We start from the raw sequence: 19,067 nt of genomic DNA, 5'->3' as shown, positions 1-19,067 counted from the left end.
CCCATTTCTGTACCACGAAGCTGTTCCTTTCTCCCAGCTTTCTCCCAGCTCGCCGGCAGGCAGCAAGGCAGCCCCAGCCGGCCAGGTGCCTCTAAAGAACGGGCAGGTGTAGGGGCACAGCCGGGGGGTCCCGGCGGCGGCACCACCGCACAGCTGAGGCACGGCGGTGTGCCCAGCGAACAATCCAACACCTTTCCCGGCAGGACACCCGCGGGTCCCCGCCGCAGGAAGCCCGGGGCTGGGGCTGCCGCCAACCGCGAGGCGGGGAAGCGCTGCCCGTGCTGCCCGCGGCTCTCCTCACCCAAGCCACGGTAACACGGCCCGGCCCCGGCCGCGAGCTCGCCCCGCTCACCCCGCGGGCGCCGCTACCTGCGCGGGGCAGGGGAGGGCTCGGGGACAGCCCGGCCCAAGCGGGGCAGGGGAGGGCTGGGGGACAGCCCGGCCCAAGCGGGGCAGGGGAGGGCTCGGGGACAGCCCGGCCCAAGCGGGGCAGGGGCTGTGCCGTTGGCGGAAGCGCCGCTCCGCCCGCCCCCAGCCGAGCCGCAGGTGGGGCGGTGCGGTCTGCCCGGCCCTCCCCGGCCCGGCCCGGCCCGGCCCGGCCCGCGCTGGCCCCGCGCCCGGCGGGGCTGTGGCGGCGGACGAGCCGCGCTCCGCGCCGCCTCCCTCGCGAGCGGCGCCGGGCGGGCGGCGATGGATGGGCAGCCCCCGGCGGGCCCCGCCGCGCCGCGCTGGAGGCGGCGAGCGACCCCCCGCCCGCAGCCGCTGGCCTGGAGCAAGCCGCGGCCGCAGTCGTACCAGAGCCCCAGCGGAGTGCTCGTCACCGACTTCCCCGTGGAGGACAGGTGCGCCTTCTCCGTGACTCAGCCCGCCGGCACCGGCACCCCCTCGCCCGGCAGCCCCGCCATGGGATCGGTGTCCAACGGGACCGTGCGGCCGCCGGGCTCCCCCGCGCTGTCCCCGGAGCGGCGCTCCCGGGTGCTCGCCCTGGCTCCGGACAGCCCCGTCGGTTCGACCGCCAACGGCACCATCTCCCCGCCGGGCAGCGGGCAGGCCCGCCGGCCGCGGCCGCCCAGGACCGCGGGGCTGGCCCCGCAGCAGGAGTGGATCGTGTTCGGAGCCAGCGCTCAGCCCGCACCGTGCCCCGGGGCTGCCGAGCCCCCGGAGCCGCCGGGTGGATCCCCCGGGAGCGGCCGGGCTGCCGAGCCCCCGGAGGTGCCGGGTGGATCCCCCGGGAGCGGCCGGGCTGCCGGGCCCCCGGAGGTGCCGGGGGGCTCCCCCGGGCGCGGCCGGGCTGCCGGGCCCCCGGAGGTGCCGGGGGGCTCCCCCGGGCGCGGGCCGCCGGCCGTGCCGGGCGCGGAGCCCCCCGCGCTGCTGAGCACGCACAGCCCCGCGGCGCGCAGAGTGGGCTCGCAGCAGCTGATCCCCCGCAGCCTGGCCGAGAGCCGGCCCCCGGGCCGCGCCCAGGGCCACGAGCGGGGCCTCAAGGTGCGCAGCCTGGTGGAGACCCCCCGGCCGCCCCCGGGCAGCGACCCCGAGGACGAGCCCGAGGGCGGCCCGGGCGCGCTGCGGCGCGGGCTGCGCTCCACGTCCTACCGCCGGGCCGTGGTCAGCGGCGTGGACCTGGACGGCTCCGCCAACTGCAAGAAGAAAAACAGAATGTCCCAGCCCATCCTGAAAGCGGTGGTTGAAGATAAAGAGAAGTTCTCGAGCCTGGGGAGGATAAAGGTAAGGTGATAGGTGAAGGTGTTGGCTCCGTGGGAGTGTGGCCTGCTGATACTGCGTTTTTCTTAAATGCTGGGAGTTTTCAGATTGCTTTGTTTGCTAACGCAAAACTTTTCATAGTGGCTGTGAGTTTTAAAAGTGCCGTTTTCCAAGTGAGGTGTTGGAGATGGCGGGCTCTGTTGAAATTCAGGAGGTTCAGAGCCTTTGCTGGCTGCCTCCTGCTCGCCTCTCCTGCTGGATTCTCCAGCTTTCACAACTGAACCACGGGCTTAAAACCTGCGTCCCAGAAAGGAGTAAACAGGAAAAAAAAGGGACATTGTCTTAATAAAGTCTGTGTGCTAGAATAGAGACAGAAAATGAACTCCCTCTCTTCTCTGAGATACTGCTTTTAAAGTATTTTTAAAAATCACTGAGTGATTTTTAAATTTATAGAAATCAGTTGAGGTATTTTAATGCCTGAAAGTAAAAGCAGCATGCCTGTTTTTAAATCTTGATTGTAATCCCTTAGAATCCTGTAGAATCCAGTGTAACTCAGTAGAGTTACACTGAATGTTAGTGTATTAAATTATAAAGACATACTGATAGTGTTCTTTTACTTATCATAATGTAATATTGTGTTTCCTTATTTTAGATATAACTTGTTACTGTATGAAATGTATTCATAGATTTCTGTGTAATAAAGTACATCAGGCCAAGAGCTGATGCTGTAGCTTTTAAATTAATTATCAGGTTTATAACAGTTTTCAGCCAGTTTGAAATTATGGTAGTGGATGCTTCTGTGAAAACACTGCAAGCGGTGGAATACAAATTGATGAAATTATAAACAGCTGCAGAGTGTGGTTTGGTTTGGTAGTAGACTTAAAACAGTGAGTTAAGTTTAAGATAGGAGAACATGAAACTGCATTGTCCTTACAGAGCTCTCTGCAAGTGATGTTTTGTGAAATAGACTCTTGGGCCCTGGGACATGTTGCATGAGAGCAGCTGTTTTATTTCAGAGGTTTGCTGTGCTCTCAAGGCTCCCTTAGGAAGTGCTCAGAGGGGTTTTGTTTGCAGAGTGGAAGGGCAGCCTCTCAGTGCTGCACCTCTGCAGACAGCCCTGGGACAGAGGGATGAGCTGAGTTCACTGAACCCCTCTCCAGCCCGTGTTGTGTGTTTTTGAAAATACATGTAAACAAGGCGTGAGAGAAGTGAAACTAGGGTAGCTTTTCACTTTCTCTGGTGACACAATTATTTTTACTGAACTCTTGTCCAACACATGAAGTTTACAGATCAGGGCCTGATGATTTGGTGCCCGAGTCTTGAATAAAACAGACGTTCTTCTTACTGTGATTATTTTGCATTCTCTTCCTTCTAACATATCTCTCTTTTCTCTTAAAATGATCTGCAGAAGATGCTGAAAGGACAAGGGACATTCGATGGGGAAGGTGAGCCCTGTTCTGTCCAGACTTGTTAATAACTCCCAAGGGAAATGAACTTCAGGATTGTTTTGCACACTTCCTTTCTATGGAGTCAAAGACTCAGTACCTTGTTTTTCAGTAATGCAGCTGAGATGCGGGACTATAATTTTGGCACTAGACCTACCTTAGGGCTATTCTAAAGACAGTGAAGTGGCAGAGTAAAAAGGTGTGTCAAGGGCTCCTTTTCCACTTAAGCTCCTGTCCCTCCCAAGAGCTGAGCTGTCGGCTGTGTTTGCCTCAGCCCTGACAGCTCCGTGCAGTTCCATAGTGGGCTCCCCCAGGTGGGACTGCCTTCCTGCCTGTTCCTGGGACTGTGCCCAGGTGCAGGACATTTGATCCATTCGGGTTTGGGCCCTCCCTGCACACCCCTGAGTCGTTACCCTGGGCTGGGGATCACACAGCTGTTTCTGCCTTCTCATCAGCTCAGGCTGCTGGGCTGAACCCTTGGGCTCTGTAAGCATTTTCTTTTCTTGCTACTTAGGCTTCAGATATGTGTCAGAAAAACAGTCTGTGCAGTATTTTTGTGTTACTTGTTAATTCTGAGGTTTGCCAAATTTGCTGTTTGCTGCTTTTCCCGATATTTCAACAAGAAAACCTCTATGATGAGTCCCCAGAAATTCTGTTACAATAAGTGCTACTCTCTTGGCTTTTCCCTGTTTAATGACTCTTTGAGGTCATCTCAGCTGCTGTGTTACCTTCCTCTTGTTTCTGTTTTCAGAGCTGTGTTCTCTTTGCATCGTCCCCTTTCCTACTCTTATTTGTATCTCTTCTCACACTGTCTCCTGATGATGTTTTCTGGATTCTCTTCCAATGGTCCTGTCTGGGATGATCCCAGCTAATAACTTTCTCTGGAACGCCTCCCACAATTCAGTTGCTGTGACAGTTTCCTCTGTGAAAAGTGTATAAACTCGACAGGCCCTTCCCCAAGAGCTGCTCCAAAGGCCACACCTGGTCTGAGCAGGTGGGACAGACCCACCCAGCCAGGTGAGGGGCTGCAGGAGTTGGGGCCCTGCCTGGAGCAGCCAAACTTCCACTTCAGTTCCCCCTTCTCTTGTAGGGGAAGATTGGGTGTTATCCAAAGCCTGCCCCATATAAAAGTACCTTTCAAAGCCTGCCTACTTAATGGCTGAATTTGTCTGTGGGTTTTTGTGGTGTAGAATTTCTGTCCTCGCTGCTGTTGCCAGGGGTGTGTGGCCAGGAGGTTGGGAAGCAGCAGAGTGCTCCATGCCTGTGTTCCTTTGCCACTGATAGTTCTGAATTAAGGATGGCACAACTCAAATACACCAGGAGTGTAATTGTTCTTAAGGTTCATAGGTCTTGTTTTTACTCAGACAGGCTTTCAGCTTTCTATTTGGAATAGTTCTGACCTCAGATCTCTGAAACTGGGAAACAGTGAAATGTGAAGACAGTATTTAGAGTTGACAGAAGAAGGGTTGGCCTGGGCAGTGTGCTTTTCCTGGATATGAAAATAGTGAGACCTGCAGATCAGTGACTGCTCCACTGACACACAATCCCGTTTTCTAATTGCTGGTTAATTACAGAACTGGGTACAGCAAACCAAGGAAGAAAAAATTGTTTGCTATTTTTTTTTCTTGACAAAGGCCACATCTGTTCTTTAATTCGGTCTGGGAGGATCTTTGGGTACAGTGATCCATTGTCCCTGTAGTGCACCATTGTCCAGCCCAAATCAGTTGCTATCTTTGTCTCGTGGAGTGTGAGCAGCACAGTGACACTTTGGTTTCTTTCATTGTTTAAATGTTACTTTAAATTTTTATGAGAGCGACTAAACTAACTTTGTAGCAACGACTGACATACTGTTGTTATTTGACAGAAAATGCTGTATTATATCAGAACTATAAGGAAAAAGCTCTGGACATAGATTCTGATGAAGAGTCTGAGCCCCAAGAGCAGAAGTTGGATGACAAGGTTGTTTTTCACTATAAGCCCCTGAGGTCAACGTGGAGCCAGCTCTCTGTGGTGAGTTGTATGGCCAGAGACAGGATCTCAGGGTGGGTTGAAGCAAAGTCTTCTCTTACTCGCTGCTGGAGTTTTTGGCTGAAATTTGTCATCATCTTTTTCACCTCCTAAGAAGGACGTGGCGGTCCCAGTCAGTTACTGGTCTTTGTTTCACATAAAAAACCAATGAAACCAAGTTCATTTTAGAGTCCTGTATTTGGCAAAGACACAGCTTTACTGATTCATTAAAAAAGGGTTGTGTGAATTCACTAAAAGGGTGAATTGTACTAAAGAAAGGCTTCAGTTAGTTACAGTCAGGTTGCTGCTGAATTGTTCTAAATCACTGCACCCCAGCTCTTAGGCTGACTCGAGTGCAGATGTTTAATGGGAAGCATTTTGAGAAGTGGAGAGCAGAGCTGGTGGTGCTGTGCTGTCCCTTGCACAGGCTGGGAAGTGTCTGCAGGGCTTTGGCAGAGCAGCATCATTAAACAAAGTAAATTCAGCTGCTCTGGTCAGGGCTGCAGTCTCACTGCCCTCCCTGCTCATAACCTGACAGATTACTAATCACAGACAGCTCTTTCTAGTACATGTGAATTTGGGACTGAAGGAGCCACAAAAATTCTGTGTTTCTGTGGTTATTCTTGGTCCATTGCTGTGGCTTCTGAAGGGATATCCCTGTAATGAAAGGTTTGGGGTTGTTCTTTGTTAACATAACTTGTAGAATGTTGTAGATGCTCATCTCAGGCATTAATGAGATTATGCCATGACAAGATCTCCTGGAGTATTTGGCCATCAGCTCTGTATGTCCCAATAAATGAGGGATTATGCCTCAGGGAGATCCCCAGAGGCTGGTTAGATGGTCTGATTAGCAGAGCTGTCTTACAGATGCTGATGACCCTTTGCACTTTAAAGTATTAAAAGAGGAATCTCTCTGCTTCAGTAATTATAAAGAAGGCAATACAATGTGGTTTTGTAAATATGTGCTTTAATTTTCTTTTTCCAACAATCAAATACTTAAAATACAGTTCATTGGCTTCATGTTGCAAAAAAAAGGTGTTTATAATGAAGTCAAATTGGGTTTTCTGCCTTCTGGGCAAACTAGCAGTTAAATGTTCAACAGCTGAGGTATTTTGGCAGGAATGCTATTTAGTAATAATAATGATAATTTCAAAACACTGATTTGCTTTGAGACAGAAATAGCATGAAGACCATCTCAGGAGGAGACTGTTCTGTGCTGTGCTTCACTTACAGAAACTTGTGCACTGTCTGTATTTGATTTGCAAAATTGGAAGTGGGGAGTGTATGGGAGAAGGTGGTGCATGAAGAAAACAAAATCTGGGAATGTGATACTCATAGTGACTGTGTTTATAACTCTGGAAAAATTACATGCTGTCAATGTGTATTAAGAAGTTAAAAAGTGAGTCTGGAGTAGTTGCAGGAAGTCAGCTGGAAAATGTCAGTCCTGGGTTTCAGCATATGCTAGGAAAGGAGGAGGAGAATGTCTCTGGTGTTTAGGGGCAGTGCCTGTGCTGGGAAGGCACAGGCAGAGGGATCCCCTCTCTGCAGGAGGCTGTCCTGGCAGCTGCTGCAGCTCCTACCCCTGTGCTTGAGGGTAGTGCCCTTCAGGTGTGGAGTGCTCAAATTCTTTATGAGAACAGTAATAGAAAAGGCTGTTTCTGTCTTCCTGAACTGTATTCACACATGTTGTTCTTGGTTGTGACTGGTTTCTCATTCATGTAAAAATCAGGTGCTGTGAGTGGCTTTAGGGAGCCACTCCCAGGTCACTGTCCAGGGCTGCCTCCTTCCAGGGCCACTCCCAGGTCACTGTCCAGGGCCACTCCCAGGTCACTGTCCAGGGCTGCCTCCCCTCCATGGTGTGACCATCTGGGGCCTTCAGGGCTGATGTCTGCACTGGCTCCCCTTTCTCTCCCTGTATCAAAGGGCTTGTGGTCACTTTGGCTATGGTGCACACTTAGTAGATTCCTGGTGAGTTCCCCCTTTCAGCACCTCCTTGTTTTGAAGGAACTTTTTGTCCCTGACTGGAGCTTACCTGTCCTCCTTTCATCCTTTGCTCCTCACCTCCATGGTTGAATCAGTCATTGCTGGGGAAAAGCCAGTGCAGTGTTAGTAGCAGTGATGTTGGGCCTCTTCCATTCCTTCTGATCATATTCTTAGCTTAAATCAAGTTTTTGTTTGCTTTTTATCACACGTGTGATGTTTTTTTAGATTATTTCAGCTTAAACAATGTCAAAATTAGGTATAGAATTTTCTTTGGCAGAGGTGGCCAAAGCAGTCTCCATATCTGGGGCTCTGTCTTTGGAAGTGTTGCTGTGGATGGGGAGTGTAAGGCTGGGCCCTTGGCCTGTGAGTTCATATGCCCTGAATTCATGTGTACTCAGTGGGACACACCCGTGTGTGCCAGCTGCAGTTTGGAGCAAGAATTGAGCAGGTGCCCGTGGAGCTCCCTGCACTCTGGCAGTGCCTGTGTTGACAGGGAGCACTGCAATCTGGGGGATGTGTTCCCAGCTATTTCCTGCCTTGGTGTATTTTTAGAAAACTCTTCCACCGCATCCACAAAAAAGTTACATTGCACCTTTCAGTGCCATTGCACTTCCTCAGGAATGCTGTGAAGCTTTCAGGCTCCTGATTACTGTAATTGTTAAATAAAAAGCCATTTAATTAGCTCAGCATCCAGAAGTGTCTGCTTGTAGTGCTGCGGGAGTCTGGGAGTTGTGTTCCAGAGGCTAGTGGCTGCCACACTGGAATGCTGATGTAACTTCCTCAGGCATTTACCTGTGACTCTGTTCTTTGGTGTGGCACCTCCTTATTCCTGCTGTCCAGCATTGTGGGGCCTGCTGTGCAGGAATAAAATGAGGAACAATATATCCTTTAAAATTCTGGGGAGCAGGTGGAGCAAGAAGAGAAAGCTGTTGGTGATAGCACGTTAGGAGCTTTTGGAGAAGACTGACAGAAAGGGGTGTGGGGTCTGGTGTCTGTGACGTGCCTCTGCTCCACACAGAGAGCAGGGCCTTCCTCGTGTGTGCTGCCATGGCCCTTTCCCTTCCCTTGCCCTGGTGTCTCTCCTGATCTGGGTCCTGTCTTTAGACCTCCTGTAGAGCCAGGCCCTCCTTGGTGCTTTGCTTTCTAGGTTTTGATAGTCCTGCATCTCTTTTTAATCACATTTTCCCCCAAAAGGTATTCAAACTGTCGATTGATTTGTCTCTGCAGGTGAAGAAGAATGGCCTGTCAGAAGCCATCAGCCAGGAGGAAAGGAAGAGACAGGAGGTACTCTGTGCTTTGGGGCTGGCTGCTCAGGGCTGCACTGCACACCTGGCTCGGTGCTCTGGTTGTTGATAAGAGTTCTTGCTTGGCTTCCTGCTCTCCAGTGAAGTGTCCTCTCTCCCCAGGGAGAAAAAATGAGCCCAGTGTGTGCTGAGGTGCCTGTGTCCATGCCAGGGGCTCCTGGGGTGCTCCAGCCTGGCAGCACCAGGGTCGCTGCTGTGCCAGGGAAGGGGTGACAGTCACCTCCAGCTCACAGAGGGGGGATGTGGCACAGGAGTTCTCATAGCTCTGGGGAGCAAAGAGCAGCTTTTACAGAGCCCCTGGGCTGTACCTACCCCTGTGAGCAATGCTGGGCACAGGGAGTGCCTGCTGGAGCCCTGCTGGTCCCTGAGCCCTGGAGCAGGGCAGGGGCCTCCCTGCCAGCAGCAGCTGCATCAGGGTGCTTGTCTGTTCTCTCTCTCTTTGCCCCTTGTGTCCTCTTCATGTGCTGGACCCCCCTTGCCCCCTGCAGGGGCTCTGTCACAGGGAAGGAGAGGTTGCCAAGCCCAGCCTGGCCAGGGCAGCTGTGTCCCTGCAGCTCCTCCCCAGGTGTGTCCTTCCACAGCAAGCAGGGCTTGGCTAGGAACCCTGCAGTGTTACCTGCCATGGAAATCTGTCCCAGTGTCTTCTTTCCTCTTCAGGACATAGCTCAGCCTCCTCCTGCTGGGAAGCTTTTGAGACAAGGCATGTATATCCTTTAGGAGCCCTTAGTCTGTGTTTCCTGGAGCCATACTTGCATCCTTTCAAAAAGAACAAGTTCTTTGGATTCCTTTTAAATTTAAAGTCTTCAGTGTTACCAAAAAATGTTTTCATGCCTGAGGGTTTTTAATTTGAATTTTAGAGGCCAGTTCTTTCAGTGGGAGCCTAAATAAATATTTTTAAGCTGTAGTTACATTACCAATCCATGCTTTTACTGTCTTTCTTTTAAACTGCCTTTTATCATTTATTCTTTATCTGCTCTTTAAATTGCTTTTTAGAGCCTGTTAGATTATTTTATGGTTATATACATTGTCACTGCAGAAAAATATATTTGTCTTCTGCCTTGATTAATGTCCCTGTCCTGTCTTCATACACATCCCATCTTTCAGAATCTGTTAGTGAGATGGATCTCTGTGCATATTTTGGCTAAAGAAAACGTGTCACAGACTGGTTTGAACTAAAATTATTTTCAGTAGGTCTTTCTTGCAAGCCTAAGATACCTGGGTATGTGTGTACCAGCTGCAGGGTGCACGTGGCCCCCTGAGAGTGTAACTGTCCTTGGGGTTCACACGTCCCCTGACCCTGGTCTAGTGCAGATGAACCCCAGTGTGGCTTCAGGTGCCACCCAGGAGTGCCCAGCAGGCACCAGGGAGCTGCCCCAGCCCCTGGGGGTGTGTCAGGCACCCTGCTCTGGTTTTTGTGCTCCAGAATGTGTTGGGGTCGTGGTGAGGTGATTCTCTGTCCCTTCCTTGCACATCAGGAGCAAAGTGTCTGCCCCATTCCTGCCTGTGCTGAGGACTTTGTTCCCAGGCTGGGAAGAGCTCCACCAGGGACCTCAGCCTGCTCCCTCCAGCCTCACTCCTGGGGTCACACCTGCTGTTGAATTCTCTTCAGTCTCCTGGTTTGCAGTTGCAAACTCTGAATATAGACTTGTTAACAAAGACTTTTTTTCTAGTATTAAATAACTTATTTATAATTAATGCTGCAACTCTTCTAGAGATTAATATTTAAGTCATAATCTCTAGCTTACCTCCAAAACTGCTTTGCACCCCTGCTCAACGTTTTCTTTTTGTTTTTAAGGAAAAAAGCCCAGTCACTAGTAAGTCTCTTCTTTTCTCCCTTCACTTTGCAGGCAATATTTGAGGTGATATCTTCTGAGCACTCCTATTTGCTGAGCCTGGAGATTCTGATCCGGATGTTTAAAAATTCCAGGGAACTGAGCCTCACAATGACCAAAACAGAGAGCCACCACCTCTTCTCCAACATCACAGATGTTTATGAGGCAAGCAAAAAGTAAGTGTGGCATTTCTGTATTGACCAGAGCTGTGCATCCTTAACCATAGCAGCAGGTTTCTCTTTGGATGCTTGCTTAGCTATTTTAGTGGGAGCATTTCTTCCAAAACTCCTGCTGCTTTGAAGGTGGAAAGTACAAGTGGCAGAGATCTGCACAGGAGTGTGAGCAGGGCTGGCCTGGGATTTGTGTCTGAAAATGGGGAGGGAAGGAAAGCACTGAGTGAATGGTAGTGGAAGTCAGCATCCTTCCAATCTGAGCAGTTCTGGGCTAAATGCTGATCAGGCATTCAGGCCTGGTCCTTACAGGGCATCAGATAAAACTTGGTCTGCCCTGCTGAGCTGTTACATTGGAGCTGGAGTTCCATGCTTGCCCTGGAGAGCTGGCTGGAGCCAGGGGATGCAGAGGGTGCTGTCCTGAGGCCTTGCTGTGCTCTGGGACTGCCACCCCTGTGAGCACCAGGGCTCTGTGCCACCCCTGTGTCACCCCTGTGAGAGCACCAGGGCTCTGTGCCACCCCTGTGTCACCCCTGTGAGAGCACCAGGGCTCTGTGCCACCCCTGTGTCACCCCTGTGAGAGCACCAGGGCCTGCCTCTGCTGCCACGGGCATCAGCTGCTGCTGCTTTGGGGCACATTCCTTCAGTCTGGAGCCAGGGAAACAGACCCACTGAGATAGTGCCTGAAGAGGGGGAAATGGCAGATCTGACATGATACAAGTGCAGCAAAGTCTTGTTCTGACTGGTAATTACTGCCAATGTTATTCAATCCGGGACATGCATATGTATGTGCTCTCAGAGTACTTCACACTCTCTTTCAAAAGGTTGCTGGATGTGGCTTGGCTTCCTTGCAATTTGTTCTGTTCTCAGCAGCAGGTGGATGATGTATTCCACATAACTAAAGCATCAGACTGTCTGTGTTGCTTTTGCTATCCCTGATCTGCAGTCTGAAGTGAGCACAGTGGCTGAGTGCTCACAGCTGTAGCTCTGTACAGCTTTACATGGATCTCTTTACCTGTGGAACAGGGAAATATTGGCCTCCTTTCACAAGGGGGGCTGAAGGTTGAACAAGGATTCTGAATGGTTTTTTATTTTGTTCCCCCTTCCTTTGTCCCTTTTGTGAATTCTTCAGCATTAAACCCTCATTTGCCTTGGTGGAACTTGTGAAGGTCCATGTCCCCAGTCACAGTAAAGTCATTTCTTGGCTTTTTTCTCTGAGACACCACAAAGTCTGTGGAATTGGACATCTGTTGCGCAGCACTTTGACTTTTGTCTTCTGAAGTTCATGCAGCACCAAGATCTTGCTTTTTGGAGGCTGGTGTGCTGTGTCAAGTGCAAACCCAGTTCAGGAGCTACAGAGCAGGAGAATATTTGGGTTTGGCTGGGCACCCTTTCTTTCTCCCTCCCAATCCCCTTTCTTTGTCTCTTGCAGTTGAGGTCTTCTGCCAGAGGCTGGGGGCTGTGTGTCCCCAGAGCCATCCCAGTCTGGTGGCACTGGTGTCAGGGAGTGCAGCTCATCAAAGGCTTTATTTTCAAGGAAAAGTTCCTTTTACAGGTACTCCTTACACAAAGTGTGAGGTGTAAAAGTAAAGGGCAGTGGGGGTGGGGAGAGCAGTACTCTTAGGGGAACTCTAACATCCCTTTTGATTAATAGTCTTCAAAGGAAGTGGGAGGGAGAGGAAGAAAAAAGAATGGAAAAATACCACATTAGCCTAGAATTATAATCTTATTCTTTCTTGTCTGTGGAGTCTCATGGTTTAAGAACTTGGGTTTTTATGACTTGGGGTAAAATCAGAAGTCATAACTCCTTTTTAAACTTAAATGAAAACATAATTTATTGCCCAAGTTTTGCAATACTGTTAAACTAAAACAAAACTCTGGCTGGCTTTGAGCAACAACATTTCTGTAAACAATGGAAGTGATTTTAAACCAGATACCAGCTTGGTATCTCCAAACTGGGCTTTCTATTTTCAAGGTGTTTCAAAGTAGCAAAATCCACCCTTTTGTTATGAAATGGAGCATCTGTCCCATTCTGCTGGTTTTTAAGGAGCCTTTGCCTAGTACAAAACCTGAGTATGAGTGTAGTTACCAGTGGTTTTGGTTGCTTGGACAAAAGTTTGGTGAGCTGAAGAGCCTGAGCTGATAAAAATACTTTATAAAAACCTTTGGTTGAAGCTGCTTAAAGCCTCTGTCTAGGAACTTTGACTTGAAACACGTTTAATGGAAGCTCTCCAGTAAGACCAGGATGGGCCTGTAGTGCCTGACAGGGCCATTCCTGGGGGAACAAAGCTGCCTTTGTTGGAAGCAGAATGCAGAGAGCAGAGACTGTCTCTGCTTTTGGGAGCTCCCTGGAATGTCTCTGGCAGAGGAGTGGAGATGAATAACCTGTGCAGCACATGCTGTGTGTGTTTGTGGGAACTCCTGCAAGGTGGCTTCACAGAGCTGCAGTTCATTTCTTTTTTTTGGTCCTTGTGTGGTGTGCTGGAGCCCAAACTCTCACTGCTCCAGCCCTGCTCAGGAGCTGTTGGACTGGGCTGTGGGGATGCCAGGGAGCAGCTCAGCCAGGAGTGAGTCAGGAATGCAGCCCGAGAAGTCACAGTCAGGTCAGGCAGCTCCCCAGCAGCCTCTCTGGGGAAGGAGGAATCCCAGGGAAATTAGGGAGCAGTTGGTCTGCAGGGTCACTTCCCCAGGTTTATAGGAAGAAGGAAAGCTTTAGCATTTGTGCCTTCTCTGCCATTAGGCCAGCAAAGGGCAAATGCTTCTGTGACATCAGAGCAGCATTGACAGAAAAAGATCCTAACAAAACCATTGTAACAGATTCTGTCAGGTTTTAAACTCAGTCACAGAATGACAGGACTGAGCACTCTGGTTGTGGTGGGTTCATGACTTGGCAGAGACATTCCCCTGTTGTGTTCCCAGTGTCTCTGGCTGTGTTTATTGGCTGAATGGACAACATTTGTTGTCCTGCAGGTCCCAGCCGTGCCCAGGTGCTGAGGGCACCTTCCTGCTCTCTGGGGAATCTCTCTGGAGCAGGATGTCTTGGCAGGGCTGCTGTGGCCTTGCCCTGCCCTGGGTTTCTGCCAGGGCACTAGGAGCAGCTGGAAGGGCCAGTGGGGCAGGCCTGGGCGTGGGCTGCTCACAGAGGGAGCACACAGGCTGCAGGGCCAGCTGCTCATGCAGCTGCCCAGTGAGAGGTGCTTCGTGGGCTCAGTCTGCAGGCTTAGGTGTTACATTTGTGTGTGTAGCTATGGGATGGGTTCCATTACTGAGACTGTGGGAACTCCCCAGGCTGATTTCAGTTCTGCTCTTTAATCACCCTCTCTCCAGCCTTTTTTATTTTGTAAAAACTGCTTTTGATTCAGCATGAAAATTCTAGGAAATAAGACTATTTTTCCTATTTTAAATCTCCCTCCCCTCCCTAAATAACAATAATGTTGCAGGTGTTCAGATTCTGTCCCCGATGAGAAGGTTCATATTTGGAGAGGTTAATCAGAAATCTTTGTTACTTCTAGCTGAAGTTATCTCACGGTGGCAGTTGTTACTTCAGTGCCCCTGTTTCCAGGAGCAGGAGGCTGAATTCTGCTTGCTGCCCCTCCAGTGGTTTCTGTCCCTGGTGGTGCCAGCAGCACCCAGGAGCTAAACCTGCATTTCTGAATTTGGCCCTCGGCCTTCAGGAGTGTTGCAGAGTGGATGGTTCTTTTAAACAGTGCAAGGGCAAGATGAGGGAAATCAAATTCTGTCCTACAATGCTGCTTGACTTTCTCTGAATTGGATCTTACTTTAACCAGAAAAGTCCTGGATTTAACAAAGAGATACTTGAAGTAAATCCTTCTGACATTGAGCAAAAATAGCTGCACACATCACAGCAAATTCCTTGTTAGCTAAATTGAATGGAATCGTTCCATCCCTCAGTCTTGAGCTTTATGGCAGAATCTATCCTAAAATTGTAAGTGAAAGGGTTTATGATGTGTCTGGTTCACTGATTGTATCCAATAATTAGCAGATTTGGTATGGAAAACTACAGCTTTTGATTCAAACTTTGATGCAGGATTTCCTTATGGGACATACTGGGAGATGGGACTTTGATATACTGCTCCTCTTTGTCCCTCTTTTCCCTTTTCTCTTTTCTTTTTTTTTCTGTCGTCTACTCTCCCATGTCTTTGCTGTTCTTACAGGGACTGTCTCTGATGATGTCACTGATGAAGCACCAGATAAATTCTAAAGGTGGAAGCAGTGGCCCAGCAGGGTCCAACACCTTGTCAGTGTGCCATAACACAGCAGGAAATGTTGGATTTCCTCATTTCCTGAGCAAAGTGAATTGGCAGCAGTGGGAGGTTCTCCCAGCCATAAACATGTCTGAGCAGAGAGAAACAACTCCCAGTGTGGGAAGGGGCTCTGCTGTGCCTCCTGAGACACTGCAGGCTCCATACTTACAGCTCTTTTTTCTGTGATTTTATTACTTATGTGCCCCTTGGGGCTGGTGCTGGCACTAAACCCAAACCCAGAGCACAGGACAAGTCTGTGGCAGCTCAGGATGTGCTGTGCCTTGGAGGAGGCTGTGTGGGGGACAGGAGGTGCTGGAGGGCTGTGCCTGCAGCAGTGACAGGGCTGTAAGCAATTCTGCTCAGCACTTGCAGGCAGAGCCCTGCTTATCAGCCAGTCCATCTGCAGTTCCTGTGTCAGAGCATCCCAAAAACTAAACCCAAACCCAGACCAAAGTCCACGTGATTGTCATGGCTCTGGCTGAGCCAGTGAGAGCCTGGCAGCCCCTCAGTGCAGCAGCTGCTTCTGGGCACACCTGGAGAGTGCCTTAATTGAGTTAAGCCCTGTTGCTGCACACAATCAGCTGCTGCTCATCCTGTTCTGCTCCTCTCACATGTTCGAGGTGTGTTTGCAAAGCAAACTGTGGAGAGCATCGCTTGAAAAAGGTGGCAGATTTGAAGAGCCACAAAAAAAATTGAATAAAGGGCTGAAATTAAATAAAGGAGATTTCAAAATATTGGAGCTTAATGTGAGCTCATGTGTTCTGAGTATTTCCTTAATGGTTTCTGTGCTGGATGAGAATTTTTGTATGAACTTGTTGACTCCAGGGAGTTGAGGATTCTTGCAGTGAATGCTGATGTACAAAGGCTTCAGCCAGGACAGCTTTTCATGTGTGAGGGGTGACCTGCAGAGCTGCTCTGTGAGCTGCTCCACCCCAGCAGTGGGGGATTTCCAGTGAGCATCATGGAAATCAAGGCTTGTGCTTTGGGAGTGCAGAAAGCAGAGGGAGGCGTGCAGTGGCCAGAGACTCCCATGTGGGACAGAGACAGCAGGGAAGCTATCAGAACAAGCATGGGTAGGGGAAGAGGCAGCTCAGGATTTTGGGTTCTGTGCCCATTTTCAGTGTTTCCAGTCCCTGTTTGGTTCCAGTGGAGGACTGCAGGATGGGGAGCACCGTGTCCTGCTCCACCACCACATGGCTTTGTCCTTGGCTCAGCAGCCCCACGTACCTGCACTCCATCGAGCACTTCTGGTGCTGTGCTGCCTTTAATTGCAAGAGGAAATGTGTTAATGTGTGTATGAAGTTTTCATTTCTTTTCCAACCCTGTTTCTGGAAATTCTGGTCTGACCAGCTCAGTGATGCCGTTTGGATGTGGCAGTGGGGGAGTGGGAGGTGGCTGTGCCAGCCCAGCTGCGGAGCTGCCAGGGGCCAGCAGCAGCCCTGGGGCTGTGTCCTGGGGCCGTGTCCTGCCAGCACTGCCCTCGCTGCCCTGCCAAAGGAGGGATGGCCTCGCCCTGGCCCAGGCCAGCCCAGCTGGCATCGGTTGGTGACAGAGTTGTGTCAGGGGGATGCTGTGAGGGGAAGATGCTGTTTGCATGTAAAAGTGAGCACTTGAATTTACCCCCCAGGTTCTTTGAAGAGCTGGAGGCCAGGCACCAGAGCAACATTTTCATCGAGGACATCAGCGACATCGTGGCGAGGCACGCGGGCTCCACCTTCGACCCCTACGTGAAGTACTGCACCAACGAGGTGTACCAGCAGCGCACCCTGCAGAGACTGCTGTGAGCATGCAGGGCTCCTGCAGGGCTGGGGGCTCTGGGGTGCACCTGTGCCCCCCGCCACGCTGTCCCTGCTGAGCGCCCTCCTCCGAGGGGACTGGCATAGCCCCCTCCTGCCAGGTCATGGCTCACATTCCCCTTCCTCCATCAGTTCAGTGTCACACAGTGTGACAGTGGCCCTGTGTCACACCTGGGTCTGCCCTCACAGTCAGGGGTGGCAGCTCCTGAGCTTCAATGTCAGTGCTGGGGCTGGTGGATCTGAGGGAATAAAGCTGAGTGCTGGGGGGGTCTGAGTCCTGCAAATCACACTTCCTTTTTATAAAATAATGGTTTATTTAAAATGTAGCAGCTCACACAATTGTCTGGTAGAACATACCTTTGAATTGTTTCATCCTCTTTCTCCCAGAGCCACAAACCCAGCCTTTAAGGAGGTGCTGTCCCGGATCGAGTCCCACGAGGATTGCCGGAACCTGCCCATGATCTCCTTCCTCATCCTCCCCATGCAGAGAGTCACTCGTCTGCCCTTGCTGATGGATGTGAGAACACCTGCTTCCCCCCTTCCCTGCTGCTCGTTCTCGCACTGTTAACATTCTCTCATAGTTCTGCTTCTCTCCAGTCTCTTCCTGCCTTCTATGGAATCCTGCTTCAGTTGTTTGCTGGCTGGGATTGGGCCCTCCTGTTCCCCCATTCACAAGTTAAATACTTGGATGTTCTAGCAGAAAAACTGTACAGTAAAGGGTCAGAATGGTTCTGAAACTCAGGAGGAACCAGCACAGGAATTGTATGTAGTGCTAGTGTTGAAATGCACCCTGCAGCTGAAAATGAGACCTGCTGTCCTGCAGGATGGGTGAGGGCCCTTAAACAGGGAATACTCTTGGGAACCTGAAGGATGGACTCCATTCCCAAGGGAGCTGTGTGTGAGTGGCACTGAGCTGTCCCTCCCTGTGCAGTGACCAGGGACTCAGTGATGGAAGTGCCTGGGAGTGTTTGTCAGGCAGAATCCACACCAGGAGTGGGGGTATTTCAGTTAAGGTGCCAGGACTAAGTGGGGAGCTGGACCCACCAGCAGGAGTGCAGATCGTGATCAGGCTCAGATTCCAGCACTGGTAGGAGCCAGAAACAGAACTGATCATTTTGTTCTGTGTATTTTTAAATTGAGCACTGATGAATTTGATCACTTGGACAGTTAGTTCACTGATGGACACTGAATTCTCTCTTCTCAGCAGTACATTTCTAGGTAAAAAATGGAATAATAATCCAGTATTCCTGCAGAGTGTCACTGGGGGTGCTTTCCCCTTCTTGGGTTTTTTTTTCCTATACCTCCTTCCCCTCTTTGGTTGAAATAATCTAAACAAACAAATCAAGCATTTTATTTTCCACTCTTTCAGTTTTGTTTTTTGTTTGGAGATGGTTGTATAAACCTCGTCTTGAGAGGTGCAAAGCATCACTTTGTTCCCAAACCTTTCCAGGGAGGCATTCCTTAGTGTGACCAAGTGACCCGTGTTCCCTCTTTATCTCAGTCCACAGCTGTGATTCAGCTCCTGGATTTCAGTTAAGATGTGAAATCTCTGTGGGTTGCAGTCTGTGCTGCTTGGTCCTCTGAACTGATGTTTTGTTCCAGACTATTTGCCAGAAAACCCCAAAAGATTCAGCAAAATATGAGAACTGCAAGCAGGCTCTGAAAGAAGTCAGCAAGGTACGTTCTCAAGTCACTCCTGAGTACTTCCAGGGAAAAATGGATGTTTTCCATGCATAAATAATGCAGGCAGGAGGAGCACTGAAGGCTCTCATTGTTGTATTTAGGAAGGGCACTGGAGACTGGGTTTGTGCAGAATTACTGGCTCCTGCTTGGGAAGAGATCCCAAAGTGGATGATGCTGTGGTGATTCTGGGTTTGGAGGGGGAGCAGTGTGGGAAGTGAATCCAGCTGGGAGGAGGGTGTGTGTTTGGAGCTGATCATCAGCCTGGGTCAGAGCAGTGGCCCTGCTCAGCCAGAACTGGGGCTGAACCTTTGTTCCCCCTGGAGAATCCCAAATTATGGGGTTCCTGTGGGATCACTGGGCTGAGGGGGAGCTGGGAGCGGTGCGGCCACGGGGCCAGCCCTGGTCTCTGTGGCCCTGCAAACACCACGCTCAGGGGGATGTGCCCCTGCTGGGTGTGTGCCCCAGAAGTGCCTTTGTGCCCCTGCTGGGTGTGTGCCCCAGAAGTGCCCTCCCGAGGGGGCAGCAGGTTGTGCTGGAGGCCCAGGCAGGGCCCTGCTCAGCCCTGTCCCTTTGCAGCTCGTGCGTCTGTGCAACGAGGGCGCCCGCAAGATGGAGAGGACGGAGATGATGTACACCATTAACTCCCAGCTGGAATTCAAAATCAAGGTAGGATGAGGGTCATCTTCTGACCAGCCAGGACAGTGAACGGGGCAACTTCACCAGCATGGTCATATCCCACAGTGATTCCTCAAAAGTGAACTGTTGGGGCACGACAGAAATTAAAACTTCTGGTCAAGTATTTTAATTTTATTAGAAGGTGATGCTACAGCACAAGGGATTTTGAATAAATACTGAGTGTATTCTTTGCTGTAAAGATAAAG

The 19,067-nt window shown here is 50.6% G+C and overlaps 1 protein-coding gene across 1 annotated transcript in view; it reads left to right on the top strand.

Moving 5' to 3' along the window:
• Nucleotides 1-675: 675 nt before the first annotated feature.
• Nucleotides 676-19,067, top strand: part of ARHGEF26 (Rho guanine nucleotide exchange factor 26) — a 28,153-nt gene continuing 9,761 nt past the window's right edge. Inside the window, exons 1-9 of the mRNA XM_059855898.1 lie at nucleotides 676-1,725; nucleotides 3,110-3,146; nucleotides 5,011-5,156; nucleotides 8,364-8,420; nucleotides 10,288-10,448; nucleotides 16,335-16,487; nucleotides 16,891-17,020; nucleotides 18,106-18,180; nucleotides 18,763-18,852. Coding sequence (XP_059711881.1) covers nucleotides 691-1,725; nucleotides 3,110-3,146; nucleotides 5,011-5,156; nucleotides 8,364-8,420; nucleotides 10,288-10,448; nucleotides 16,335-16,487; nucleotides 16,891-17,020; nucleotides 18,106-18,180; nucleotides 18,763-18,852 — 1,884 coding nt within the window. The 5' untranslated portion in view covers nucleotides 676-690. The remainder of the gene's footprint in view (nucleotides 1,726-3,109; nucleotides 3,147-5,010; nucleotides 5,157-8,363; nucleotides 8,421-10,287; nucleotides 10,449-16,334; nucleotides 16,488-16,890; nucleotides 17,021-18,105; nucleotides 18,181-18,762; nucleotides 18,853-19,067) is intronic.

The sequence above is a fragment of the Haemorhous mexicanus genome, chromosome 10, assembly GCF_027477595.1.
Source record: "Haemorhous mexicanus isolate bHaeMex1 chromosome 10, bHaeMex1.pri, whole genome shotgun sequence".
NCBI lineage: Eukaryota > Metazoa > Chordata > Aves > Passeriformes > Fringillidae > Haemorhous > Haemorhous mexicanus.
The sequence above is the reverse complement of the archived record's forward strand: the minus strand, read 5'-3'. Positions and strand labels throughout refer to the sequence as shown.